The sequence below is a fragment of the Myotis nattereri genome (assembly GCF_964212035.1).
Source record: "Myotis nattereri genome assembly, chromosome: 1".
Lineage (NCBI taxonomy): Eukaryota > Metazoa > Chordata > Mammalia > Chiroptera > Vespertilionidae > Myotis > Myotis nattereri.
This window is the reverse complement of record NC_138075.1, coordinates 148,293,906-148,320,959: the sequence shown is the minus strand read 5'-3', so window position 1 is coordinate 148,320,959 and position 27,054 is coordinate 148,293,906. Positions and strand designations below refer to the sequence as shown.

The 27,054-nt window shown below is 41.4% G+C and overlaps 1 protein-coding gene across 1 annotated transcript in view; it reads right to left on the bottom strand.

Annotated features, from left to right (window-relative positions):
• ENPEP (glutamyl aminopeptidase) overlaps positions 1–27,054 on the bottom strand; it is a 97,858-nt gene that overhangs the window by 54,802 nt on the left and 16,002 nt on the right. Inside the window, exons 2-4 of the mRNA XM_081093676.1 lie at positions 26,694–26,835; positions 23,992–24,123; positions 3,604–3,724 (exon numbers count right to left, since the gene is read on the bottom strand). Of these exons, the coding sequence (XP_080949802.1) occupies positions 3,604–3,724; positions 23,992–24,123; positions 26,694–26,835 (395 nt within the window). The remainder of the gene's footprint in view (positions 1–3,603; positions 3,725–23,991; positions 24,124–26,693; positions 26,836–27,054) is intronic.

Below are 27,054 nucleotides of genomic sequence, written 5' to 3'. Positions count from 1 at the left end.
CAATTACCTGAGGTGGACACTCTTGGTGCACCCATTTGTGGGCTTTGTGCACAGTCTTGTTGTAGTTAAGCCTTGATTGTTGTAGGTATCACTGGGAGGAATTGACCTCCATGCCAACTGGCTGTGAGAATTAGCTGTGTCTACAGTGGGAGAATTTTTGTGCTGGAGACACCCTTCTGGGGCAAGACTTGCTTCAGTGGGGCTTTGGTGCTCACTGAGTCTGCCCCCTGAGTGTGTCCCTTATGGATCTGAGGAGTTATAATCTGGATGGTCCCACTCTGACCACTGGGTACACTGGCTCTTGGATCTCTAAGGAGGTGCTAATTTAGCCTCTGCTTGAGGCCACCCAGCAGGAGCTATGGAGAGATCTGCAGATTCCTCTTCTTTGTTTGGGGTTTGGAGGTGCCCAGATAAGGCCCAGCTGTGAAGCAATGCAAGCTGCTGTGGGGCCTTGGGCCTTCTTTTGGATGTTCTGGGTCTCTCTGACCCAGCTGCAGTTTGTTAGGTAATTTTCAGATTGCCGAGGGCCAGGCCATTCATATGCAAAAGCCTCTGTGCACAGCTTGGGTGGGGCGGGGTCTCAGGGAATCTCCAGGGCGGAGCAAACAGCTATGGCTGCTCCTCAGTCCTGCCCTAAGAGGCCCCGGGTCTCAGTGTCCTGTGGTAATCGCTGTAAGCACCTCCGAGTGAAAGCCGCCCTCAAGTTCCGCCCGCTGCCAGGCAGTCCAGTTTCTCCCCATATGAGTCTGGGTCCCCAGAGACTCTCCCGAAACTGGAGTTAGAGCAGTCAGGAGCTGTGTCTCCCTTCCGATTGAAAAAAACAACTGCGTCCTCAGTTGCCAGCCCTTTCTACGTGTGCCTCCGTACCTCTGCACTTAACTTCTGCACCTCCTCTGAGTCTCAGTGTGGTTTTCTCTTTCCTTCTAGTTATAGAATTTCCATTCAGCCAGCCTTCCTGCAGTTCTGGATGATGTCCGTTTTGTCTTTTAGTTGTATTTTTGAAGTGGTTGTGAGAGGCAGCAATTTCAAGTGTTTACTACCCATGCCGTCATTTTGGTTTCCAAACATTCTGATTTTGATGAAAAGTTGTTTCTCTGCCTGTGTCCTCTATTGATAATAGTTTCCAAGCAATCAAAAAAGAAGCTGGATCTACCGCCATTGAAGAGAAAATCTATATACTTGCTTAGAGCCACAGCCATTCCCATGTAGAAAATTTGGCATTTCAGCTGCTTTGCATCAAAAATTATATCAGACATGGATATGGGTGTTCCATTTAAAGTCTTTCCAAATACCATTGAGGTTACAATAAAGAATTTCTGCTATTGATAGAAATATCGTATCAGTACAATTTTGATATAGCTCAGGGGTGGGCAACCCCTGGCACACGAGCCAAACATGTCACGCCAGTAACTTTTACTGGCACGCGAAACCCTCTCTTATAATCTTCCATTTACAATTTTTTCTTAATATCGACTTTTTTATTTTTCAGATAAATTCAATGTAGGTGCATCTTAGATACTTAAATAATTTTACATAACATGTATACATCAAAAATAAATGTATTTTTCATCATCATATGCTGTGTTTTTGTCACTCGAATGAATTTTATTATTTCTTCAAGGTTCTTCACATACGTACACCTTAAGAGATGTCAAGTAGGCGTAACATGTTCTCAAAAAATTAGGGTGGGCACGCAGAAGAATTTTGAGTCAGAGATTTTGCTGGTTTTGGCATGCACTCACAAAAAGGTTGCCCACCCCTGATATAGTTTATTTTAAAAAATAAATAAAATGCTTCATCAGAAAAAAATATTTATTGAAGGAGCACCATTGTTTTATTTTAACTGCTGAAAAATCTAGAATTAGTCCTGTGTAACAATAGAAAAACTAGATGCACATGGGACCTCAACAGCATTATTTATTCTTCTTATTTCCCAACTCATTGATGGTAAGGAGGCAGTATAAGCTATTAGGATGGGTACTAATTTTGAAATAAATTGATCTAGATTGCTATTTCTGGTTCCTTCATTATCAACATCTGTAGTTTTGTGCAGTACAGTACTTTAATTTTTATTTGGAGATAAAGGACTATATATTTATCAGGTGAGAACAGAATATAAACATTCTTGGAGGAATCCAGAATGAATCCTTCCACATCTACTAAGTATTAGACACATACTGTGGGCACACAACAAAAAGATTTAGGGATGGGTATTAACTAAGTATGATAAAGCTGGAGAAAGTGAATTAACATAGGTGAAAACAAAAACAATATTAAAAAATATATATAAAGAACCAGTGTTCATAATGTCCAAAACGACCGAAGGGATGACCGAACGCCAGGCTGTGCATGCAGCAGGCTGGGCGGGAACTGCCAGCGGGCTGAACTGCTGACCTCTTGGGGAGAGAGAGGCAGGGCTGATCAGCAGCTGCCGCGGCTGCTGGTGAGGCCCAGAGAGAGAAGCAGAGTCTGATCCACAGCCTCTGTGGCAGCTGCTGATCAGCCCTCACCTCTCTCTCTCTCTCTCCAGGCCTTGCCAGAAGCTGCGCCTCTCTCTCTTTCCAAGAGTTCAGCAGTTCAGCCTGCTGGCCAACAGCCTGGGGCACCTGCTTATCAGCCTTGAATTTCTGATCAGGCCTGGAGATAGGCTTGGAGATGCTGACTGGCATAGAAACCAACCAATCAGAACTAAATCTGGGTGAACTGGAAGGAGCCAATGGCTGCCTAGGAGGTGGAGCTTTTGATGCTGACTGGCATAGAAACTGACCAATCAGAACCTAATCTGGGTGAACTGCAAAGGCAGAACCTAAGGTGGGGGCTGAGGAGGTGTTTTAAGGGAAACAGCTGTTTGGTGTAAGGTGTAAGAAAGCGGTTTAATTTTTTTTTTAATATATTTTATTGATTTTTTACAGAGAGGAAGGGAGAGAGACAGAGAGTCAGAAACATCGATGAGAGAGAAACATGGATCAGCTGCCTCCTGCACATTTCCCACCGGGGATGTGCCCGCAACCCAGGTACATGCCCTTGACCGGAATCGAACCCGGGACCTTTCAGTCCGCAGGCCGACGCTCTATCCACTGAGCCAAACCGGTTCTGGCATAAAGCGGTTTAATTTTTTAATGACCGGTTTGGCAGTATAGTGCATATGGCTGGCTATCAGTCCAGATATAGGGATTATGTATTTTTGTCTGCCAAGAGCATCTCCTCCTGCTGAAAAAGCCCCCTCCCCGCCCCCATTTAAGCAATCCTATCCTATATAATCTATTTATACTAATAAAAGGGTAATATGCTCATTAGACCAGGTTGACCTGCAATCTTCTGGATGTCCGGAAGGAAGTCATGGTGGTGGGGGCTGAAGCAGAGGCAGTTAGAGGTGATCAGGCTGGCAGGGGAGGGCAGTTAGGGGCAATCAGGCAGGCAGGCAGGTGAGCAGTTAGGAGGCAGCTGTCCCAGATTGCAAGAGCGATGTCCGACTGCCGGCAGTCGGACATCCTCCAAGGGGTCCCTGATTGGAGAGGGTGCAGGCTCGGCTGAGAGAACCCCCCGCCCCCAAGCATTAATTTCATGCACCGGGCTACTAGTAAGAAAATAAATGATTCTCACCTAATTTAGGAAGAGCATACTCCATAGCAAAGTATTCTTCATAATAATCGAACACAATTTGAGTTATGTTGGCAGCATATTCACCTGTGTGCTTTTGCTCTGGCTGGACATATACAGTGAGCTATTAAACAAAACACAAACATTCAGTGAAAATTAATCTTCATTTGATAAAACATATGAATCAGTGGAAAGAAGGTAGGCTTTAGAGCCAAATAAGCCTAATTTGAATCTCAGTTCTGCTGGACAAATCATGTCACATTTCTGAAACTCATGTGTAAAGCAAGATAACACTGCATGGCTCATTGAGTGGTTTCAATGATTAGAAATAATTTAAGACAAAGGTTGGCATACTATTTAATACATTTTTAAAATGTTACTACTCTTTTCTATTTCAAACATGTATTGACATTTTAATATCTGTGTATCGATCGATATATCTACCTATCCATCGTCCTATCTATCTGACATCAATCAATCATCTATGTATCATCTCTGTGCAATTTGTCTTTGAGGAAATCAATCATGTGGTTTTTCTCATCTAAACAGCCCTTGGATACATGTTTACCACTTGGTCTATTCTATCCATTGCTATTCAAATGACTGTTTTGATATTTTAACTATTCTACTCTAAGAATCTAAAATACAATGATTTTAAGATTTTCCTGAGAGGGAGGCATCTTGATAAGCTACATCATTCTATAAGTCTCTAGGATATTATTTTGTGACATCATTTATAAATACAACCAAGTACAGATTACCCACCACCAACACCACTAATTCTAAGCATCTATGGCCCACAATAGCCAACACAATGTTGAAAGAGGAAAAACAAAGTTGGAGTACTGATACTAGCTGATTCCAAGATTTACTACAGAGCACCAGTAATCAAGACAGTGTAGCAAAAAAAAACAAACAAAAACAAAAACAAAAAAACACGTAGGTCAATATGACACCATAACCCAGAAATAGACCCACATAAATATAATTAACGATCTTTGACAAAGGAGCAAAGGCAATACAATGGAGCAGGACAGTTTTTTTTTGCGTTTTATAAACAAAATAGTGCTGGAACAAGTGAATATCCACATGTAAAAAAATAATAAATAAATAAGTCTGGACACAAACCCTGTACCATTCACAAAACTTGAAACTAGACCAAAATGTAAAATATGCAACTATAAAACTCCTAGAAGATAAAATAGAGCAAAACCTAGATGACCTTGGATGTGAAGATAACTTCTTAGATACAACACCAAAGGCATGCTCCATGAAAGAAATAATTGACAATCTGGACTTTATACTAAAAACTTCTGCCCTGTGAAAGACAGTGCTAAGTGAGAAGACAAGCCACAGCTGAGAACAAATATTTGCAAAAGACATATCTGACAAAGGTATATTATCCAACATATACAAAGAACGCTCAAAATGCAACAAGAAAACAACCAGATTAAAAAATGGACCAAAGACCTTAACAGGTACCTCACCAAATAATATATACAGATGGAAGTCATATATGAAAAGATGCTCTACGTCATATGTTATCAATGAGATGCAAATTAAAAGGAGATACCACTAGACACCTACAAAGAATGCCAAAATCTGGACCACTGACAGCACCAAATGCTGGTGAGGATGAGGAGCGACAGGAACTGTCATCATTGCTGTTGGGGATGTAAAGCCACTTGGGAAGACAGCTTGGCAGTTCTTATAAACAGACTCTTACCATAGGATCCAGCAATCACTCTCCTTGGTATTTAACCAAAGGGGTTTAAAACATGTCCACACAAATTGCACACAGAGGTTTACAGCAGCTTTATTCATAATTCCCCAAGATGTCCTCCAGTTGGTGAATGGATAAAACAGAAAATTATTTCGTTCTAAAAAGAAATAAGCTAGGAGGAGGGAAAATGGCGGAGGTATAAACGGACGTGTCCTGTGCCTTGTCCTGGAGCAGATAAGGGTGAACAGCTGAAACGGGTAACATGCAGCCCGAATAGGCAGAGGATTTTCCGCTGAGAGACTGTCTGCAGCTAGGAAAGACCGAGAACCCCCAGGGGAAAAAAAGGACAGTTGGAGACTGCGGCTGAAGCCTCTCGTGGTGCGCCAGCTAAGCAGCGGAGACTGCGCCATCTTGGGTGGTTGTTGCCGGCATACAGAGACCAGCTACTAACCTGGAAACAAGGGATCTCAAGCAGCCTGACTGCCTGAACTCAGACGAGCACTGCTTCTTCTCACGGAAAGGTTGGACATCCCCTAAAGCAGAGAGAGAACTACATAACCAAACACCTTGAGAAGAGAAATCATGGTGAAACAAAGAACTAACCCAAATATGAAAGAAAAACAGGCATCATCAGAAAAGGAAGTAAACGAAATGGAGGCAATGGAGGCAAGCAACCTGTCAGAGAAAGAATTCAGAGTAAAGGCCATAAGGTGGATGAAAAGAATGGAAGACCAATTCAACAATATGTGTAGGAACCAAGAGGAAATGAAGAAGAACCAAGAGGAAATGAAGAGAAACCAAGAAGAAATGAAAAACGACATCACTGCCATAAAGAACTCAATAGAAAGCACCAACAGTAGACTAGAAGAAGCAGAGGACCGCATCAGCGATCTAGAAGACAAGGTAGAAAAAAATACCCAAACAGAATAGCTTCTAGAAAAAAAAAATTAAAAAGCAGGAGGAGAGCCTAAGAGAACTCAGGGACAATGCTAAACGAAACAACATCTGAATAATAGGGGTGCCAGAAGGAGAGGAAACTGAGCAAGGAATAGAAAACCTGTTTGAAAAAGTAGTAACAGAAAATTTCCCTGATATAGGGAGGAAAAAACTCACACAAATCCAAGAAGCTCACAGAGTCCCAAACAAAATAAACCCGAAAAGACCGACACCAAGGCACATAATAATTAAATTGGCAAACACCAACGACAAAGCAAGAATCTTAAAAGCAGCCAGAGAGAGACAGAAAGTTACCTACAAAGGATCCCCCATCAGACTAGCGACCGATTTCTCAACAGAAACACATCAGGCAAGAAGGGAATGGAATGAAATATACAAAGTCATGCAAAGGAAGGGTCTGAATCCAAGAATACTATACCCAGCAAGGCTATCAATCAAAATTGAGGGTCAAATCAGGAGCTTCACAGACAAAAACAGTCTACGGGAGTTTATTACAACCAAACCAGCAATGCAAGAAATGCTAAAGGGTCTGTTGTAAATAGAAAAAACAGGAAACAAAGAAGGAACGCAGTGGTAAAGAACAAAAATGGCGACTAACAAGTTTCTATCAATAATAACTTTAAATGTAAATGGATTAAATTCCCCAGTCAAAAGGCATAGGGTAAATGAGTGGATAAGAAAACATGACCCATATATCTGCTGTCTACAGGAAACCCATCTCAGAAAATAAGACGCACACAGACTGATGGTGAAGGGACGGAAAAAGGTTTTTCAGGCCAATGGAAGTGAAAAAAAAGCCGGGGTAGCAATACTTATATCTGACAAATTAGATCTCAAAGTGAAGGACATAAAAAGAGATCAAGAAGGCCACTTCATAATACTAAAGGGAGCAGTCCAACAAGAAGAAATAACTCTGGTAAATATATATGCACCCAATATAGGAGCACCCAAATACGTAAGAAATCTTCTGGAGAAGATCAAGGGAGAGATTGACAGCAATACAATCATAGTAGGGGACCTTAACACCCCATTATCGCCACTGGACAAATCCTCTAAACAGAAACTCAGCAAAGAAACATCAATCCTAAATGACTCACTAGATCAGATGGAATTAATTGACATCTTCAGAACATTTCACCCCAAAGCCACAGAATATACATTCTCCTCAGGTGCACATTTGTCATCTTCAAAGATAGACCATATATTGGGTCACAGACAAAGTCTCTTCAAATTCAAGAAAATTGAAATCATATCAAGTATCTTCTCAGACCACAAAGGCATAAAACTGGAAATCAACTACAACAAAAACAATCCAAAAAAATCAAACACATGGAGACTAAATAGCATGCTAATAAACAACGACTGGGTCACCAGTGAGATCAAAGAAGAAATAAAAAACATCATGGCAACAAATGACAATGAAAACACAACAATCCAAAACCTATGGGACACAGCAAAAGCAGTCTTGAGAGGGAAGTTCATAGCTCTACAAGCCTACTGCAAGAAACAAGAAACAATGAGAATAAATGACCTAACTCTACAACTCGAAGAGTTAGTAAGAGAGCAACAAAAAAAGCCCACTGTAAGCAGAAGGAAGGAAATAACAAAGATCAGAGCGGAGATAAATGACATAGAGACCAAAAAAACAATACAAAAGATCAACAAAACCAAGAGCTGGTTCTTTGAAAGGATAAACAAGATTGATACACCTCTAGCCAGGCTCACCAAGAAACAAAGAGAGAGGACCCAAATAAACAAAATCAGAAATGAAAGAGGAGAAATAACAACAGACCCCATAGAAATACAAAGGATTGTTAGAAAATACTATGAACAACTCTACTCCAACACACTAGACAACCTGGAGGAAATGGACATATTCCTAGATAAATACAACCTTCCAAAACTTAACCAGGAAGAATCTAAAAATCTCAATAGGCCAATAACTATGGAGGAAATCGAAGCAGTAATCAAAAAGCTTCCAGCAAACAAAAGCCCGGGGCCAGATGGCTTCACAGGGGAGTTTTACCAAACATTCAAGGAGACCTAAAACCTATCCTCCTCAGACTATGTCAAAAGATCCAAGAGGAAGGAGCACTTCCCAGCTCATTCTATGAAGCCAACATCACCTTAATCCCAAAACCAGATAAAGACAATACAATGAAAGAGAATTATAGGCCAATATCCCTCATGAACATAGATGCCAAAATCCTCAAAAAAATCCTAGCAAATCGGATCCAGCAGTACATCAAAAAGATCATACACCATGACCAAGTAGGATTTATCCCAGGGATGCAAGGATGGTACAATATCTGCAAATCAATAAACGTGATACATCACATAAACAAATTGAGAGAAAAAAACCACATAGTCATATCAATAGATGCGGAAAAAGCATTTGACAAAATCCAACACCCTTTCTTGATAAAAACTCTCAGTAAGATAGGAATTGAGGGATCCTACCTCAACATAATAAAAGCCATATATGACAAATCCACAGCCAACATCATAATCAATGGGCAAAAACTAAAACCATTCCCCCTAAAAACAGGAACAAGACAGGGATGCCCCCTCTCACCACTCCTGTTCAACATAGTACTGGAAGTACTAGCCATTGCGATCAGACACGAAGAAGAAATAAAAGGCATCCAGATTGGAAAAGAAGAAGTAAAACTGTCCTTATTTGCAGATGGCATGATACTGTACATACAGAACCCTAAAGACTCCATCAAAAAATTATTAGACTTAATAAATGAATTCGGCAATGTAGCAGGATACAAAATTAATGCTAAGAAATCCATGGCATTTCTTTACACCAATAGTGAACTTACAGAAAGTGAAACTACAGAAGCAATCCCATTTACCATTGCACCAAAAAAATTAAAATACCTAGGAATAAACTTAACTAAGGAGGTAAAAGACTTATATGCTGAAAACTACAGGGCACTGAAAAAAGAGATAGAGGAAGACATAAACAGATGGAAGAATATACCGTGTTCATGGATTGGTAGAATCAACATCATCAAAATGTCCATACTACCCAAAGCAATTTATAGATTCAATGCAATCCCCATTAAATTACCAACGGCATATTTCACAGACCTAGAACGAACGTTCCAAAAATTCATCTGGAATAAAAAAAAGACCCCGAATAGCTGCAGCAATCCTGAGAAAGAACAAAGTAGGTGGGATCTCAATACCAGATATCAAACTGTATTACAAAGCCACTGTTCTTAAAACAGCTTGGTACTGGCACAAGAACAGACATATAGATCAATGGAATAGAATAGAGACCCCAGAAATCGACCCAAACCACTATGCCCAATTAATATTCGACAAAGGAGGCAAGAGCATACAATGGAGTCAAGACAGTCTCTTCAATAAATGGTGTTGGGAAAATTGGACAGATACATGCAAAAAGATGAAACTAGATCACCAACTTACACCATACACAAAAATAAACTCAAAATGGATAAAAGACTTAAACGTAAGACGGGAAACCATAAAAATACTAGAGGAAGCCACAGGCAGTGAAATCGCAAACATATGCCGAAGAAATTTCTTCTCTGATAATGCTCCTAGGGCAATGGAAACTAAAGAGAAAATAAACAAATGGGACTACATCAAAATAAAAAGCTTTTGCACAGCAAAGGAAACCATCAACAAAACAACAAGAAGACCCACTACATGGGAGAACATATTTGCCAATGATACCACCGATAAGGGTTTAATTTCCAACATTTACAGGGATCTCATGAAACTTAACAAAAGGAAGATAAACAATCCAACAAAAAAATGGGCAATGGACCTAGATAGACACTTTTCGAAAGAGGACATACAGAAGGCCGAAAGACATATGAAAACCTGCTCAAAGTCACTAATTATACGAGAGATGCAAATCAAAACGACAATGCGTTATCATCTCACACCTGTCAGAATGGCTATCATCAACAAATCAACAAACAACAAGTGTTGGAGAGGATGTGGAGAAAAAGGAACCCTTTTGCACTGCTGGTGGGAATGCAGACTGGTGCAGCCACTGTGGAGAACAGTATGGAGCTACCTCAGAAGACTAAAAATGGAACTCCCATTTGACCCAGTGATCCCACTACTAGGAATATATCCCAAGAAACCAGAAACACCAATCAAAAAGGATATATGCACCCCTATGTTCATAGCAGCACAATTCACCATAGCTAAGATTTGGAAACAGCCTAAGTGCCCATCAGCAGATGAGTGGATTAGAAAACTGTGGTACATATACACAATGGAATACTATGCTGCGGTAAAAAAAAAAAAAAAAAGAAACTCTTGCCTTTTGCAACAGCATGGATGGAACTGGAGAGCATTATGCTAAGTGAAATAAGCCAGTCAGAGAAAGATAAATACCACATGATCTCACTCATTTGTGGATTATAGAGAACAACATAGACTGATGAAAAGGGACAGACCCAAAGACTGAGAAACAGCAATCAGGCTATCAATCCCCAGAAGGAAAGTAGGGGAGGGTGGGGGTAAGGGGAAGAGATCAACTGAAGGACTTGTATGCATGCATATAAGCCAAACCAATGGACATGGACAACAGGGGGATGGGAGCATGAGTTTGTGTGTGTGTGGGGGGGAGGTTGGGGGTTAATGGGGGGGATGAGGACACATTTGTAATACCTTAACTAATAATAAAAAAAATAAAAAAAATAAAAAATAAATAAAAAAGAAAAAAGAAAAAAGAAATAAGCTATGCAGCTATAAAACGAGAGGGAGAACACGTCAATGCATATTACTAAATGAGAGAAGCCAATCTGAAAAGGCTACATCCTGTATAATTCCCACTATGTGACATTTTGGAAGAGGCAAAATTATAGAGACAATAAAGAGATCAGTGGTTGCCTGAGCTGGGTAGTGAGGAGGAGGAAGAGATGACTAGGTGAAGTTCGGAGGACTTTTAGAGCCTTGGAAATGCTTCATATACGATTTGTTGAGATCCACAGAATGTACAACCAAGAATTAACCCGAAGGTAAACTATAGACCTTGGGTATTATGATGTGTCAATATAAGTTCATCCATGGTTTAGAAAAAAAAAAAAAGAGGTATTATTTGGGGCAGTGATATTGGTAATGGGAGAAACTATGTAAGTGCGGGAGCAGGGGGTATGTGTTAAATCTTGGTACCTTCCCTTAATTTGGTTGTAAACTCTACTTAAAAACTGCTTTAAAAATGTCTTGAAAGAAACAAGGTTTCGAAGACTTCAAATAAAGTATGTTCGCTGAATTTAAAAAAATAATTCAAAACCTTCAAGCAAAGCAAAAGATGCAGTCATCTGGTTAGTTCCAGCCCATACACCTGACCAGAATGGCTGACTCGTCATTAAAAAAAGAAAGGAAAAAAATTGTGCCCATTTTCCTTCTTTATTATTCTAAATGCATTGCTACTTTTGGATTTCAGGTAGGCACACATCTGAGCCATCTTTGCCTAGAAGAACAGCGGGGAGACCAGGAATTTAAAAGACGAGTTCTGAAAGGGCACCCTAAATGGCCAGTGCTGGCTCTCTGCTCACTTCCACTGGGTACTTGACATTCTTGTTTTATCTGCCTAAGTAAAACTGTGATCATCTTTATCTCCAAAGGCAACACACTCACTCAGTTATCATCCCAGCATTCTCGGAGGTTTTTGCTTTCTATTTATTTTTAATTGGCCACAAGTGGAGATACATTTCCCCCTGCCCTCCTGTGCAATGACGCGCATTATCCAGGAGGTTAAGGGAAACTAAGGGTCCAGCCGGGGCCGCTGATCAGAGCCAAAATAACTGCTCCGTGCGAAATCCAAAGCCTCACGCTCACGCAGGACTGCTATGTTGCAAAGGGAGCGCCTTAGAATGTCTCATCTGTGAGCTAATTAGTGTGTCAAAACTCCCCAGAATCTCCATCACCTTTGTTTGCCGCCATTAAAAACTGCAGGAAGGGCAGCTCCTCTGGGCTCGCTCCAGTGCTGCCTACACTCTGTACTGGAGCCCTAGGCACAATGTGTGGAGAGTGGGAGGGTTGAGGAAGAGGAAGGGGAGATAACAGTGAGGCCTCCCACCCCACACGGAGCAATGCGGGGGAGAAAGGCAGGGCGCTCTTTCCATGCAATCTTCTCCTTTCCCACGCCAGGAGCCTGACCTCCTGCAGCAGAAGGCTGCTGAGGCCATATAACCGGTTTCTTACTCTCTGTATTTCTGCTGTTGGCAGCATCAGGAAGGCAGTGTCCTTGAATAGGACTGATATTAATGTAAATTCAGTCAAGATAAAACCAGTCCCTTCCCCTTTTGTTTCTGAGAAACTCCACCCCACAGCAGAAGTATGTTCTGTCCTTAAGGTCAGGCCAATCTGCCCGTCACCTGTGAGCTCCGACTCTTATCTTGAAGGATCATAGATCCTGTTTTATGACCACTGCTTTTATCAACTGGGCTAAGCAATCACAGACTATTAACCTCCTAACGTCATGAGCCAAAGCATACCCACGAGGGTGTCCTATCTGCCATAAATCACAGCCCTATTTTTACTTTAAGATGCTGCCAATCTGCCAACAGCAGAACCACTGTGATGTTTAGATTTGGAGATTTTAAAAAGTATCGTCCTCGCTGCTGTCACCTCCACTCCTCAGCTCAGCCTTTCTGCTCTCTGACCTCATCTTCAGCCCAGGCCCCATCTGCATCTCCTCTCCTCTCTGTGGCTTTATACAGAGGCTAACACCGTCCATCATCTGCTAAGTCCCAGCACTGCTTTTTGTCCATGACAAAGATCAGAAATTACCCCTGAGTTGTTATCATTTTTTTAGTAATAATTCTCATCTTTCCAGTTTGCATGCTTGCTTTAACGAGATGACTTCTGAATAAAGATATGACCAGCCATATTAAAATAGCACAGAGAGAGGAGGCAGGCATGCCTGGATAGTCTTTCCTCTCCTTACCTTCTAGAAGAATCATATTCGCCTTTATTATTCAAGGATTCTATTAAAGGCTACATATAAAGTTTATACATAAGATTTATACCTTTAGGTATAAACTTTATATATAAGTATAAAGTTTGTTAGACCTTAAGAACCTAATTTGTATGCATATATTTTCAGTTTTTAAAAACAGTAAATTGCCTAAGCAAACTGAATTACCAAGATACACCACTGTTGGATACCAGTTGTCATACCTCGAAGCACTGAATCTATTGAGCTAGTGTCCGTGTAAAAGTCTAGCTTTCTAAAGCCCACCTTCAGCTCATTGTTCTTGTGGGAGGCGTGGCACATCTGCGTTATCACTGCTGTTGCTCTGCTTTTCTCTTATCATATTGGAACCTACTGTAAAGAATGGTCTTTGAATTCTTAGTAGTCTCCCTTCCATTCAAGTATCGCCAGGAATTTGAGAAATTGGACCTAAGTCCTGATTCATGATTGGCCACTGGCACTCCCTTTATGTGGCTTATGACAATGATTAGACCCACCAGCTCACCATCTCTCAGAACAACCTAATGAAGCCATGTGCCTCTGTGCGCTCAATGATTATTAGGTCTCTGAAACCAAAACCAAGTAGAAAACCCAGTAGTGTAATCATTATAAATAATTATTAGCCTAATGGAGTGCTTGAAAATTTTCTAGGTAATACAGCTTTTCTCAGGTAATGTCTCACTCTACACATCAATTCTATGAGCCTGACATTATTATTAATAATATAATAAAATATTTTGCATCACTGATGATAACTCTACCCCAATCCTTTCACTAGTCCAGCTTCCACAATTATAAAATTGAAAGAACTCTGAAAAATAAAAACTTTTTACATGTTCAAAATAAACCAAGTTAACATTACCATCTAACCTGAACTGATAGGAGGTTTTTAAAATAATCTTTCTTTTTCTCTCTATGAAACTATTGCTGCGGAAGTATTAGTTTGATTATCATTTGAGGCCCCAGATCCCACTGCAGTTAATAATACGAAGTGTTTTTACTCTATTACATGGCACAAATATGAATTCCAACATTCAACTAGCCACAAGGTTTTAAATAAGGGTGTTGACCTCTAGTTAAAATCTTAATTTGAAGAGTTTTCAAAATAAATTTCCTCATTGTATACATGAGAGTCTAAGGCAGAACTGACACTAGAATTCAGTACAAAGCTTGTTTTCACTATATCATACTGCCTCTTTTTTTAAAAAATTTTTTTTATTGATTTCAGAGAGAGAAATGGAGATGGGGAGAGAGATTGAAACATCAATGATAACAGAGAGCCATCGATTGGCTGCCTCCTACAGGCCCCACACTGGGGGGGTCGAGCCTGCAACCTGAGTATGTGCCCTGACCAGGAATTGAACCATGACCTCCTGGTTCATAGGTTGAAGCTCAACCACTGGGCCATGCAGGCGGGGCCATACTGCCTCTTTTCTCTACTCCTACCACTGAAACCTGACTTTCTCTAGCTGCAAAATAGAGATAATGACTATCTCATGGAATTCTTGTGAGCATTAACTAAGCTAATGCCTAAACAATAAGAGTTTTAGTAGGTATATGGCCCATCAAGAGCATTGGTATCAATAGAGATAATCCGTAGAATTATTAACCTCTGTCCGTCCGCATTTCCCCATAGGCTAGCGATTTCCACATTGTGGTATCCACATTACCATGAGAAACACTAAGGGAATGCAGGGGGGAAGAAAAGCTGTTTTTTACTTCCAAAATACGCTTTTCATGACCACAATAAATTTGAAAACCAAAACTATTTGATTTGCAAGAGCCTGTTTGGAAAGGCTTTTAGCAATAAAAACAGAAGGCCAAGAAAAAGAAAAAAAAAAGCAAACCACAGAATGTATGTTGTAAAGATAGAGTGGAAAGAGAATAGAGGAAAGTCTAGATGGTTTTGTCTCAAAAAACTGGATGACAGTCACCTGGGGCAGGCGAGAAGCAGTAAGGTGGATGAGGCAAGAATCTGGAAGGGTGTGTTAGGGTCTGAGGTGAAGGCGGCACTGAACTTGGAAAGACCATGTGAACAGAAAGGAATGAGCGTGAACAGACTGCCAGCCACCACTGCTACTATCCCCTGGTCAGAAGTCGGGTGGGGCCTGCAGGATTCCCACCATCACTGGGGAACTCTGCAAGTCAGCTGTGCGCTGGCTCCATGTCCTCATTGTACTCGTCTGCTGAGCACCTCCCACTGATGAAGGTGATAAAGGTGACCACCCATCCAGGCTTGCCTAGGAATGCCCCAAGTCTGTCACTTATGTTTCCACCTCTTGTCATACTTAACAATTACTAACACCTCATTATTTGTATTTAATAGATAACATGATGGTCACTTTACCTATCAACAACAACTTGCCTTTCTACTGCTTCTCATCCAGCAGAATTAGCACCTGTTCATCTGTTGAGGTTTTGCAGAGTTTCATCTGAACTGCTCCAAAGAGACACATCTCTTTAAATGGCCTAGGTATTGCAGGGCCCCTAAAATCCCAGGTGAGGTCTTTGGTTGACAAAGGGATGGTATGACCAACAAAGACCTGAAAACATATTTGAGTGACACCGGACAGTGAAGGCCACATTTGTTTCACGTCTTTATTGAAGTACTGATATCTTAGCATATTTCAGTCCCTTTAGGGCTTAGCGTCTTCCTTTTGAACATAGTAGGTACTCAGTAAAGACTGATAAATCAATCTGGTTGAAGAAACCATCTGTTTCATTATCAATGCTGAGGTAGCAGGATGGGAAAGAAAAAATAACTTCATATTGTTTTTAATTATATAAATGCATATTTAAGTTACATAGTTGATATTACTGAATATAATATCTATTCGTTTAATTTTACAAAGTTTATGTTCTTCAAAATGGTTTTCAGCAGTGGGCAGGAAGTTGAGGGGGCATAAAACTTGGTAGAAAGGAATAGTGATACATTATTTTTTTTTCTTCAGGTTTTGTTGGTGACTGCCTTATTACAGGATTGTGATATATTTCTTCTAAATTTTAATTTGCTCCTGACCCATAGATAAATTGTAAATATGCACAACCTTGGCTTGGTGTTTGGGTGACTAAGAACTATTTTTCTGTTGTGACTATAAATATTGAAAACATGTTCAGAACTTTGAGTTCAGTACTCAGCTGCTATGAAGTACTGCTTGAGAAGAAGCCTAACGCTGGCATTTAGGATATACAAAGCATTTCTTGGCAGCTCACTTTCCATTTAAGTCAAAATTTGTTTGATGCTGGCTGATTATTATTACTGTAGTAGACTTTTTTAAAAACAAAAAATAACATTTAAAAACTAACTTCCTCATAGAACTTTATATTATTTTATTAATGTTTTGTTTTCATTTTTTAAATTTAAATAAAGAATAAGAATCACTAGCAATCTTCTATGGCTTCCTAAATTAAATATATTCCTTTGGAGAAAATTAGAGCCCATAATTTAGAATAAACCAGTAAAAAAAGGGAAGAATATAAAACTCAATAAAATGTTATAAAATCAAAATCCTTCAGAAAACTTTAGCAAAACCACACCAAAAACATATTTTTTTTAATAATAAAATAAACCTGAGTTAAAATGGCTCTGCAAGGGAAGCAAGTAAGAAGACCTAGGCAAGTTGGAGGGATTCATTCACAGGTATAATTCTAGGTGTGACTATTCAGAAACCATCCTGTGAGACCTTTTGGAAGAAGGTACAATACAACCTTTTACTGAGTTATAAAATCAACCAAAAAAATGAGTTCACGTGTCACCTCTGACACGAATGTTATAGGTTCACCATCACTGGTATAGGCAGCATACTGAAAACCTAGGTTTAGGATATCTCAGTATCAATTCCTACTATACCAACATTAAGGTAAATTTCCCTTGGAAGCTAGTTTCACTGGCAAAGTTGCTGAGGATGTAGTTCAAATGTACCTCAGATAGCATCACAAACCTACTAATCTAGCCTATCCTATATAATAAAAGGCTAATATGCAAATTGATTGAATGGTGGAACAACTGGCCGCTATGATGCACATGACCACCAGGGGGCAGACGCTCAAGCAGGAGCTGCCCTCTCATGGTCAGTGTGCTCCCACAAGGGGTGCACCACTCAGCCAGAAGCACTGAGCTGGATTCACAGCTGGCAAGTGCAGCAGTGGTGGATGTCTGACTGATGGCTCCCAGACTGCAAGAGAGTACAAGCCGGGCTGAGGGACACCCCTTTTCCTGTCTACACTAGTCTACACTAATGTAGGCCTCTAGTCTACACTAATAAAAGAGAAACATGCAAATTGGTGTCACTCTGCTACACCCTCAAGCCATGCCCACCAGCCAATCAGGAGCAAGTATGCAAATTAACCCAACCAAGATAGCGGCGACCATGGAGCTGGAGTAAGCAGGAGGCTTGGGTTGCTCCCGGAGATGGAGGAAGCCAAGCTTCCCGCCCGTCCTGGCCAGCCCTGGCTTCCACTCAAGGCTACAAAGTTTCAATTATAGAAGATAAATAAATCCCAGATACCTGCTTCCCTCCGCTCAAGGAGGTGTTGGGAAAAAAAAAGAAAAAAAGGAGAGGCTGGGAGCTTGGGTGGCCAGCCTGCAAACAGTCATCAGCCCCTCACCCAGGCTGGCCAGGCACCCCAGTTGGGGCCCCCCACCTTGAGGGGGCTGTGGCCAGCCTCAAAACAGCCCTCAGCCCCTTACACAGGCTGGCCAGGCACCCCAGTGGGGACCCCCACCCTGAAGGGGGCTTGACCAACCTGCAAACAGCCCTCAGCCCTTCACCCAGGCTGGCCACAAACCCCCAGCAGGGTCCCTCACCCCATGGGGGCGTGGCTGGCCTGCAAACCACCACAGGCCCTTCGCCCAGGCTTCCCCACACCCCAAGGGAACCCCCACCCTGATCTGGGACACTCTTCAGGGCAAACCAACCTGTTCCACCCATGCCCCAGGCCTCTATCTATACTAATAAAAGGGTGATATGCTAATTACACTGGGAGACCTTCCAGGAGACCTTCCAGACGTTCTTCTGGACAAAGCCATGGTGGTGGGGCCAAGGTAGAGGCAGTTAGAGGCCAAGAAGAGAAGGCAGTTGTGGGTGATCAGGCTGGTGGGGGACTGGGCCATTGGGGTTAAGCAGACCAGCAGGGGGACCAGTTGGGGGCAAGCAGGCCATCAGTGGGGGTCAGTTGGAGATGATCTGGACAGCAAGGGGGCGCAGTTTGGAGTGAGCAGGCCAGCAAGGGGGCAGTTGGGGGCGAGCAGTCCAGTGGGGAGGTGAGGTGGGGGTGAGTGGGGGGGGGCAGTTGGGGGTGAGCAGGCTGGCAGGGGAGGCAGTTGGGGGCGAGCACACCTGCATGGGGGGCTGTTGGGGGTGATCAGGCTGGCGGGGGGGAGGGGTATTTGGGGGCAAGCAGGCCTGCAGGCAGAGTGGTTAGGGGTAATCAGGCAGGCAGGCAGGCAGGCAGGTGAGTGGTTAGGAGCCAGCAGTCTCGGATTGCGAGAAGGATGTCCGACTGCCAGTTTAGGCCCAATCCCTGTAAATTGGCAGTAGGACATCCTTCGAGGGGTCCCAGATTGGAGAGGGTGCAGGCCGGGCTGAGGAACATCCCCTCCCCCATGCACGAATTTTGTGCACAGAGCCACTAGTATATATATAAAAGGCTAATATGCAAAGTGTCCCCGTGGGAGTTCGACCAGGAGACCGAGAGTTCTATCACTTGCTATGACATGCACTGACCACCAAGGGGTGGCACAGAATGAAGGAAGGCCCTAGCTGGCAGCCAGAAGGCCCAGATCAGACCTGATTGCTGGCCAGACCTAGGGACCCTACCCATGCATGAATTTTGTACACCAGGCCTCTAGTTTAAAATAATTTTACATATGGAAATATGGGACTCTTTGTTTTTCCTATCTGCTTTATTTCTTCCAAAATTTTATAATGTATGTGCATTAAACCTATACTTTTTAAAACTTAAAAATATATTAATAACTCACATTATTCTGGATTTAAAAATGGATTGTAGTATATCCCAATAAGAGACTTAGAGCTGAACTATAAAGTTAATAACATACCTATTGGGGATATTCTTTCCCATGATATGACTCCTGCAAGAGCAAGAGAAGCACATTTTCGCTCAAGAGTTAATTCACATAACTAAAACATCATGTAATAGCTCTACATTTTATACAGTTCAGGGTATTTTGTTTTTTGGGGCATAGAATTTGGTAATTTTATTTACTTTAAAACCCTTATTTACTTCAACTAACCCTGAAAAAGACCTCAGGCATAGGTTTCTTGCCAACAAAGCTGTAAAAAATCCACCAATGGCTGGACTCCACTGTTGCTAAATTACTGTAAGTTACTCTTCAAGTTATTCTGTGTTTTTTTCAGAATTGAATCAAAATGTAATTCATCTAACATTCTAAAAAGGAAATATGCAGAGTTAAAATACTTCTGAGCTACTTTCCAACTCAGTTACCATTTTTCTTAACAATTTTTTAGGACAAGGTCCTCTAATATAATTTTTTCTCATGAGCAACAAGGACATTTTAACATAATGACTGGTTCAACTACTACTATCGGCTATGCTCTGTCCAAGTAAATAATTAAAAAGAGCACAGGTTTTTGCCAGAGGAAAAACTCTGTCTTCTCTGCATGGGGCAGAGGAAGGGGCACCTACTCTGCTCAGCTCCACATCTCACTTTCACCAAGTCTTCCCGACTCGAGTCTCTGGTAAGTATCCAAAGACAGTCTGGCTTTCTGTTCATCTCTTATCAAACAGATGACTAGAAAGTAACACAATACGACAGTATTATCTTCATTTCCCACCCAAAAGAGGAAAACTTCACTGATTTAAGATATAATGTTAAGCACTCAGCTTTGAAAGAAGACTCATTTAAGAACAATTTACCACTTAAGGAAACCAAGACGGCGGCATAGGTAAACACCTGAAATTGCTGCCTAGCACAACCACTTCAAAAATACAACTAAAAGACAAAACGGACATCATCCAGAACTGCAGGAAGGCTGGCTGAGTGGAAATTCTACAACTAGAAGGAAAGAGAAAAGCACACTGAGACTCAGAGGAGGTGCGGAAGTAAAGTGCAGAGGTACAGAGGCGCATGTGGAAACGGCTGGCAACTGAGGACACGGTTGTCTTTTTCAATCGGGAGGGAGACACAAGCTCCTGACTGCTCTGAACTCCAGTTCTGGGTGAGTCTCTGAGGACCCAGACTCATAAGGCAAGAAACTGGACTGTCTGGCATCGGTAGGAACTCGAGGGCAGCTTTCTCTCAGAGGTGCTTGCAGTGATTACCGGGACACTGAGACCCGGGGCCTCTTAGGGTAGGACTGAGGATCAGCCATAGCTGTTTGCTCCGCCCTGTTGATTCCCTGAGACCCCGCCCCACCAAAGCTGTGCACAGAGGCTTTTGCATATGAAAGGCCTGGCCCTTGGCAATCTGAAAATTACCTAACAAACTGCAGCTGGGTCAGAGAGACCCAGAACATCCAAAAGAAGGCCCAAGGCCCCACAGCAGCTTGCATTGCTTCACAGCTGGGCCTCATCTAGGCACCTCCATATCCAAAACAAGGAAGAGGAATCTTCAGATCTCCCCATAGCTCCTGCTGGGTAGCCTCAAGCAGAGGCTAAATTAGCACCTCCTTAGAGATCCAAGAGCCAATGTACCGAGTGGTCAGAGTGAGACCATCCAGATTACAACTCCTCAGATCCATAAGGGACACACTCAGGGGGCAGACTCAGTGAGCACCAAAGCCCCACTGAAGTAAGTCTTGCCCCAGAAGGGTGTCTCCAGCACAGAAGTTCTCCCACTGTAGACACAGCTAATTCTCACAGCCAGTTGGCATGGAGGTCAATTCCTCCCAGTGATACCTACAACAATGAAGGCTTAACTACAACAAGACTGTGCACAAAGCCCACAAATGGGTGCACCAAGAGTGTCCACCTCAGGTAATTGGGGAGGCTGAGCCACTGGGCCCTATAGGACACCTAGCACAGAAAGCCACTCTATCAACACAGGGAACCATAAAAAATGTGGACACAAAGAAACAGGTCACCAATGACAGAAATGGAGGAAAACAAACTACAGGATATAGAGTTCAAAACCACACTTCTAAGGTTTTTCAAGAATTTTCTAGAAACTGCCGATAAATTTAGTGAGACCCTCAAGAAATCTAGTGAGACCCTCGAGGTTATGAAAAAGGACCAACTAGAAATTAAGCATACACTGACTGAAATAAAGAATATTACACAGAGTTCCAACAGCAGACTAGAGGATTGCAAGAATCAAGTCAAAGATTTGAAATACGAAGAAGCAAAAAACTCCCAACCGGAAAAAAAGAAAAAAAGAAAAAAGAATCCAAAAATATGAAGATAGTGTAAGGAGCCTCTGGGACAACTTCAAGCGTACCAACATCCGAATTATGGGGGTGCCAAAAGAGGGAGAGAGCAAGATATTGAAAACCTATTTGAAGAAATAATGACAGAAGACTTCCCCTACCTGGTGAAAGAAATAGACTTACAAGTCCAAGAAGTGCAGAGAACCCCACACAAAAGGAATCCAAAGAGGACCACACCAAGACACATCATCATTAAAATGCCAAGAGCAAAAGGCAAAGAGAGAATCTTAAAAGCAGCAAGAGAAAAACAGTCAGTTACCTACAGGGAGTACCCATACAACTGTCAGCTGATTTCTCAATAGAAACTATGAAGGCCAGAAGGGAGTGGCAAGAAATATTCAAAATGATGAATGCCAAGAACCTACAACCAAGACTACTTTATCCAGCAAAGCTATCATTCAGAATCGAAGGTCAGATAAAGAGCTTCACAGATAAGAAAAAGCTTAAGGAGTTCATCACCACGAAACCAGTATTATATGAAATGCCGAAAGTTATCCTTTAAGAAGAGGAAGAAGAAGAAAAAGGTAAAGATACAAATTATGAACAACAAATACACATCTATCAACAAGTGAATCTTAAAATCAAGTGAATAAATAATCTGATGAACAGAGTAAACTGGTGAATAGAATAGAATCAGGGGCATAGAAAGGGAATGGACTGACTTCTCGGAGAGAAAGGGGTGTGGGGGTGCAGGAAGAGTCTGGACAAAAATGGTGCACCTATGGATGAGGACAGTGGGGTGGGGGTTTAAGAGCAGAGTGTGGGGTGGGAACCAGGTGGAGGGGAGCTATGTGGGGAAAAAAATGGAACAACTATAATAATCTGAACAGTAAAGATTTAATTTTTTAAAAAAAAGAACTATTTAACCACTTCAAAGATATTTGGGGACCTTTTCCAAACTAGATTTTCCATTACATCCTTCCAAATTCTTTACTTAGTGAAACCCATCATTAGAGCTCAGCTCACTAACTTATACAGCCTCAATGGCTCCCCCAGCTGGTATAGCTACACAGTAATATTATCTCTTAGCCGATGGGAGTGTTCTTTACTATTTTTGAAGGGAGCATCATAGCAACATATGTGGCAAAGGAAAGACAAAAGTTGGATGTAGACAACCCCTTTGAAAAATGAATATTCCGCCGAAACCGGTTTGGCTCAGTGGATAGAGCGTCGGCCTGCGGACTGAGAGGTCCCAGGTTTGATTCCAGTCAAGGGCATGTACCTGGGTTGCGGGCATATCCCCAGTAGGAGATGTGCAGGAGGCAGCTGATCGATGTTTCTCTCTTATCGATGTTTCTAACTCTCTATCTCTCTCCCTTCCTCTCTGTAAAAAATCAATAAAATATATTTAAAAAAAAAGAAAAATGAATATTCCTCCATTTGCTATAATTTGGATACAGTATAGGCAGCATACTGAAAACCTAGGTTTAGGATATCTCAGTATCAATCCCTACTGTACTAACATTAAGGTAAATTTCCCTGAGAGCTAGTTTTACAGTAAATAGAGAAATCCATTCCTTTCTTCAAGTGATGGCTAGGGAGGTAAAGATATTTTCAGAATATCATATTTCAGAAGGCATAGCAGGCACAGTACTTGAGGAAGATTTGAGGATTTTGAGTCTCCACCACTTGCCTATTGAGTGATCTTGAACAAATTACTTAAAATTATTAAATTTTAATTCTCTAATCTTTAAAATGAGGTGATAATTTCTTCCTTATAAAATGATATCAAAAATTATGAGAATATATATTATTATGTAGCACAAAGGCACAGACGTGGAATGATAGGCCTAGTCTTTAGGACAGAAGCAAAATGGGGGCCTCCAAAATGAGAAAAATGATTAGGTAAAAGTATTAGGTTTTTTAAAAGAGAAGTATTGAATTAGTTATCTTGATTAAAAATAAGCTTAGTATTTATACTTTCTTACACTTTAATAAAATGCTTACTGACACTTATGCTTATAGAAATGGCCCCAACAACCTCTCACTGCTAGTCACTCAAAGGATTTTGGCCTACCTCTGGCTTCCTCCTCCCTCTCTGGACCATCTGAGGCCCCATCCAAACAGAGATACTCAACCATTTTACTAAACTGGGCAATAAACTGAGGCTACCCATTTTGATGTCTGTTGTGTTTGTCTATTTTTCACCCGTATCCTTTTAGTTTACATTTTTCTATGTTCAGGGTACCAGCAATCTCACAGACCTGGGTAACTTTTCTAGTCTGTCACGTGAAAAAAAAAAAAAAAAAAAAAAAAAACACCCCCCAAAATAGAAAATGAATTACAAGTGCACAAGTGATAATTTTTTTTAAAACTATAATGTGACTCACAGGTATTCCCCTCTTTGATGTTCTCTTTATGGGGTGAAATTGATGCACAGCAAAGCACACCAGGTAAGTGCTCATGGGGACAGACTTCTGAAAAATTGTTCGTTTCCATTTGTCATCCACTGACTCTTCTTTCTGTTGAAAACAAAAGGTAATATTTTATTTATCAAAAGGTCAATCATGTACAAGGACAAATGATTGCTCCGAACTTGACTTTCTACTCAGAAGTCCTTTGTCAAAGCTTAGGGGTAAAATTTCTTTTTAGGGGTAAAATAGTGTTGAAAAGGCTATAGGAAAATTTATTTATTTTCATTACTGTGAAAGAGTGATTAAACCATACACTGTATAAAGCTTCTCAGGGAATACAATTCTGACTGTGATATAAACTGGACAGGAGTTAGTTATCTTTCGACATAAAGCACACAATCCTGACCATAATATTTTTTAATATCCTTATTGTTGAAAGTATTCATATGTCCCTCTTTTTTCCCCACTGACCATAATATTGAGGAGATACTGTGATTCTTTAAAGAAGATAAGGCTAGTGTCCAAAGCCTTGCACAGAGGAAGAACTAAGTAGGTATTTGCTGATTTGCGCATGTGCAGGAGGGCAATAGCTGTACCAGGCACAGCAGCATGTTGGGTTCTCTTGTCCATGTCTGGTTGTCTACAACAAAGACCCAAGGTATGGTCACTAAAGTCACTGCCCCACTGTGGGGAGAAAGAAGGATTCCATTGCTTGGTGCAGCTACTGATCCCATTTGTCTGGTTTTCTCTCCATGCCAGCTTTGCTTCCCCCACTGCCAATCACCAGTCCTAATACTCCATCTATGAATACTTGCCCAACTCCAGCTACCCATTGTTTAAACATTCCCACATGCCCTTCAGCCACACAGTAAGTCACAGGCCAGTGAGAAGCTTTAAAAAGGGATTAAGCAAAGGAGGCTGAAGTAGAATTCACAAGGCAAGTGTGTGTACACATGTGCATTGGAGCTCCAGGGAAGTAATATGCTCTGCAATAAAAACCTACTGGCATTAGTTTTGATCTCCTAATGATTCAGAATAGTCTCTTCTTTCCAGGATTTCCAGAAGCATATTCTGCAAAAGTTAAAGGTCACATGGGGAGGTCTTCAGCAGGTTACTAAAGTTGGCATTCTTTTTCCTCCCACTTCCACCTTCCACCTCCCATGCCAAGACATTCTAATAACATTTTATTCTGATCCAGTCTTCTGCATTGGCGTCTCATATGTTAAGTTTATCCTGTCCTCTTTCTTCTCCAATCAAAACTCAATTGCTCGGGTGCCTGACACTGGAAGAAAAGTTGATAAACTAATTCAAACTGGGGCATAGATAGCTGGTGGCAGTTCACTTTTTAATCCTCTTAAGATTTTGTTTGTTTTAGTTTGTTCTTGTGGCTTTTTTGAGGAATATTTATAATAAAGATGGATAAATTTCAGTGGTGATATCTCAAATAGTAAACCAGAAGGATGGGGGATATAATTTGGGCAGGTTGTCTTTTTGATACTAAGTAGGTGAAAATTATATCTAAGGACAAGCTTGGCCCTTTTACATGTCGAACGTTTAAGATATAATATACCTCAACTTTAAGGTAATAATATTTTATCTTTTTTACTATGTTTTTATTGATTTTTTGGAGAGAGAGGATGGGAGAGGGATAGAGAGATAGAAACATTGATGAGATAGATACATCAATTGGCTGCCTTCTGCATGTCCCCTTCTGGGGATCAAGCCTGTAACCCAGGCATGTGCTCTGACCAAGAATCGAACCAGTGACCTTCTGGTTCATGGGTGGATGCTCAATCACTAAGCCACACCAGCTGGGCTGAGGTAATGACATTTTGGTTAACTACATTACCCATTATGGGGATAAGGAGCAAGAACAGAGGAAAGAATCTTATGTTAATAACTAGAGGCCCAGTGCATGAAATCATACATGGGTGGGGACCCTCAGCCTGTCTGGTGATCAGGGCCTGTCTCACCCATTCCCGATTGGGCCAATGAGGGTCGGGAGGTTGGCCAGCCAGCTTGCCGAGGGATGGACCACGGGAGGTTGGCTGTGGGAGTGCACTGACCACCAGTTGGCTGTGGGAGCATCTGCCCCCTGGTGGTCAGTGCATCATCATAGCAACCAGTGATAATGGTCGCTCAGGCTTTTGTATATATAAATTATACAAACAGAACTTGTTGTAGCCTATTTTTCAAACGTTTAAAGAGCATGTCTAATTCACCAGAAAAATCTATGGGTACACTGTTCTCTGGGATTGGCTTCTGCACACCAATATTTAAGCGATGATATTTTGCAGTATTTCTATTTTAAAAGCTGAATTTATATTCAAATACAAACCAAGAATAGTGATGAGGCCCTTGAATATTTTTCAGTCTTCAATTCCTTTATTTTTCCATTAATTTGTCATTCTTTCAGTAAAGCAGAGCCCAGCTGGTGTATGCCTGCTGCATTCTCTCTAACTTAGAAAACCCAGTGTGGCTTTTTGACTGGATTGTGATCTCCTGTGATAAAGACTTCTAGGAATTCCAAGGAAATGTATTCTGACACCTCTAACTAAGCCACTGGAGCACATTTAACTTTAGAACTCAGCAGTGTTCTTTCATAGCAAATCCGTAACTTACCTGATATTTTAAACTAACTGCGTTCATAAACAGACAATTTTTAAAAAAATACTCACCTCCACCGGCATATTGGAGAGTGCCTGGTAGTCTTTGGGGTGGACGATAGATATTGTATAAGTTGCCTTTTTGTTGGGCTCATCAAAACAAGGGAAGGATTTCCTGGCGTCTGTTGGCTCATGATCAGTGGCTGCTATGCTCCTGGGAAACAAACACACACACACACACAATCCATGCTGCCTCTTCTGACAGCCCCTCTGTTTCTATCCCTACAGAAAACAATCAACTGTGTCATTATTTATAACCGTCACATTTCTTAAAGTGAGTCTCCATCCACACTCAGGTATTTTGGTGCCATAATTAAAAATATGTGAACTGTGGATGCGCAAAAATAAACCCAATTATGAGCTATCACTCTCT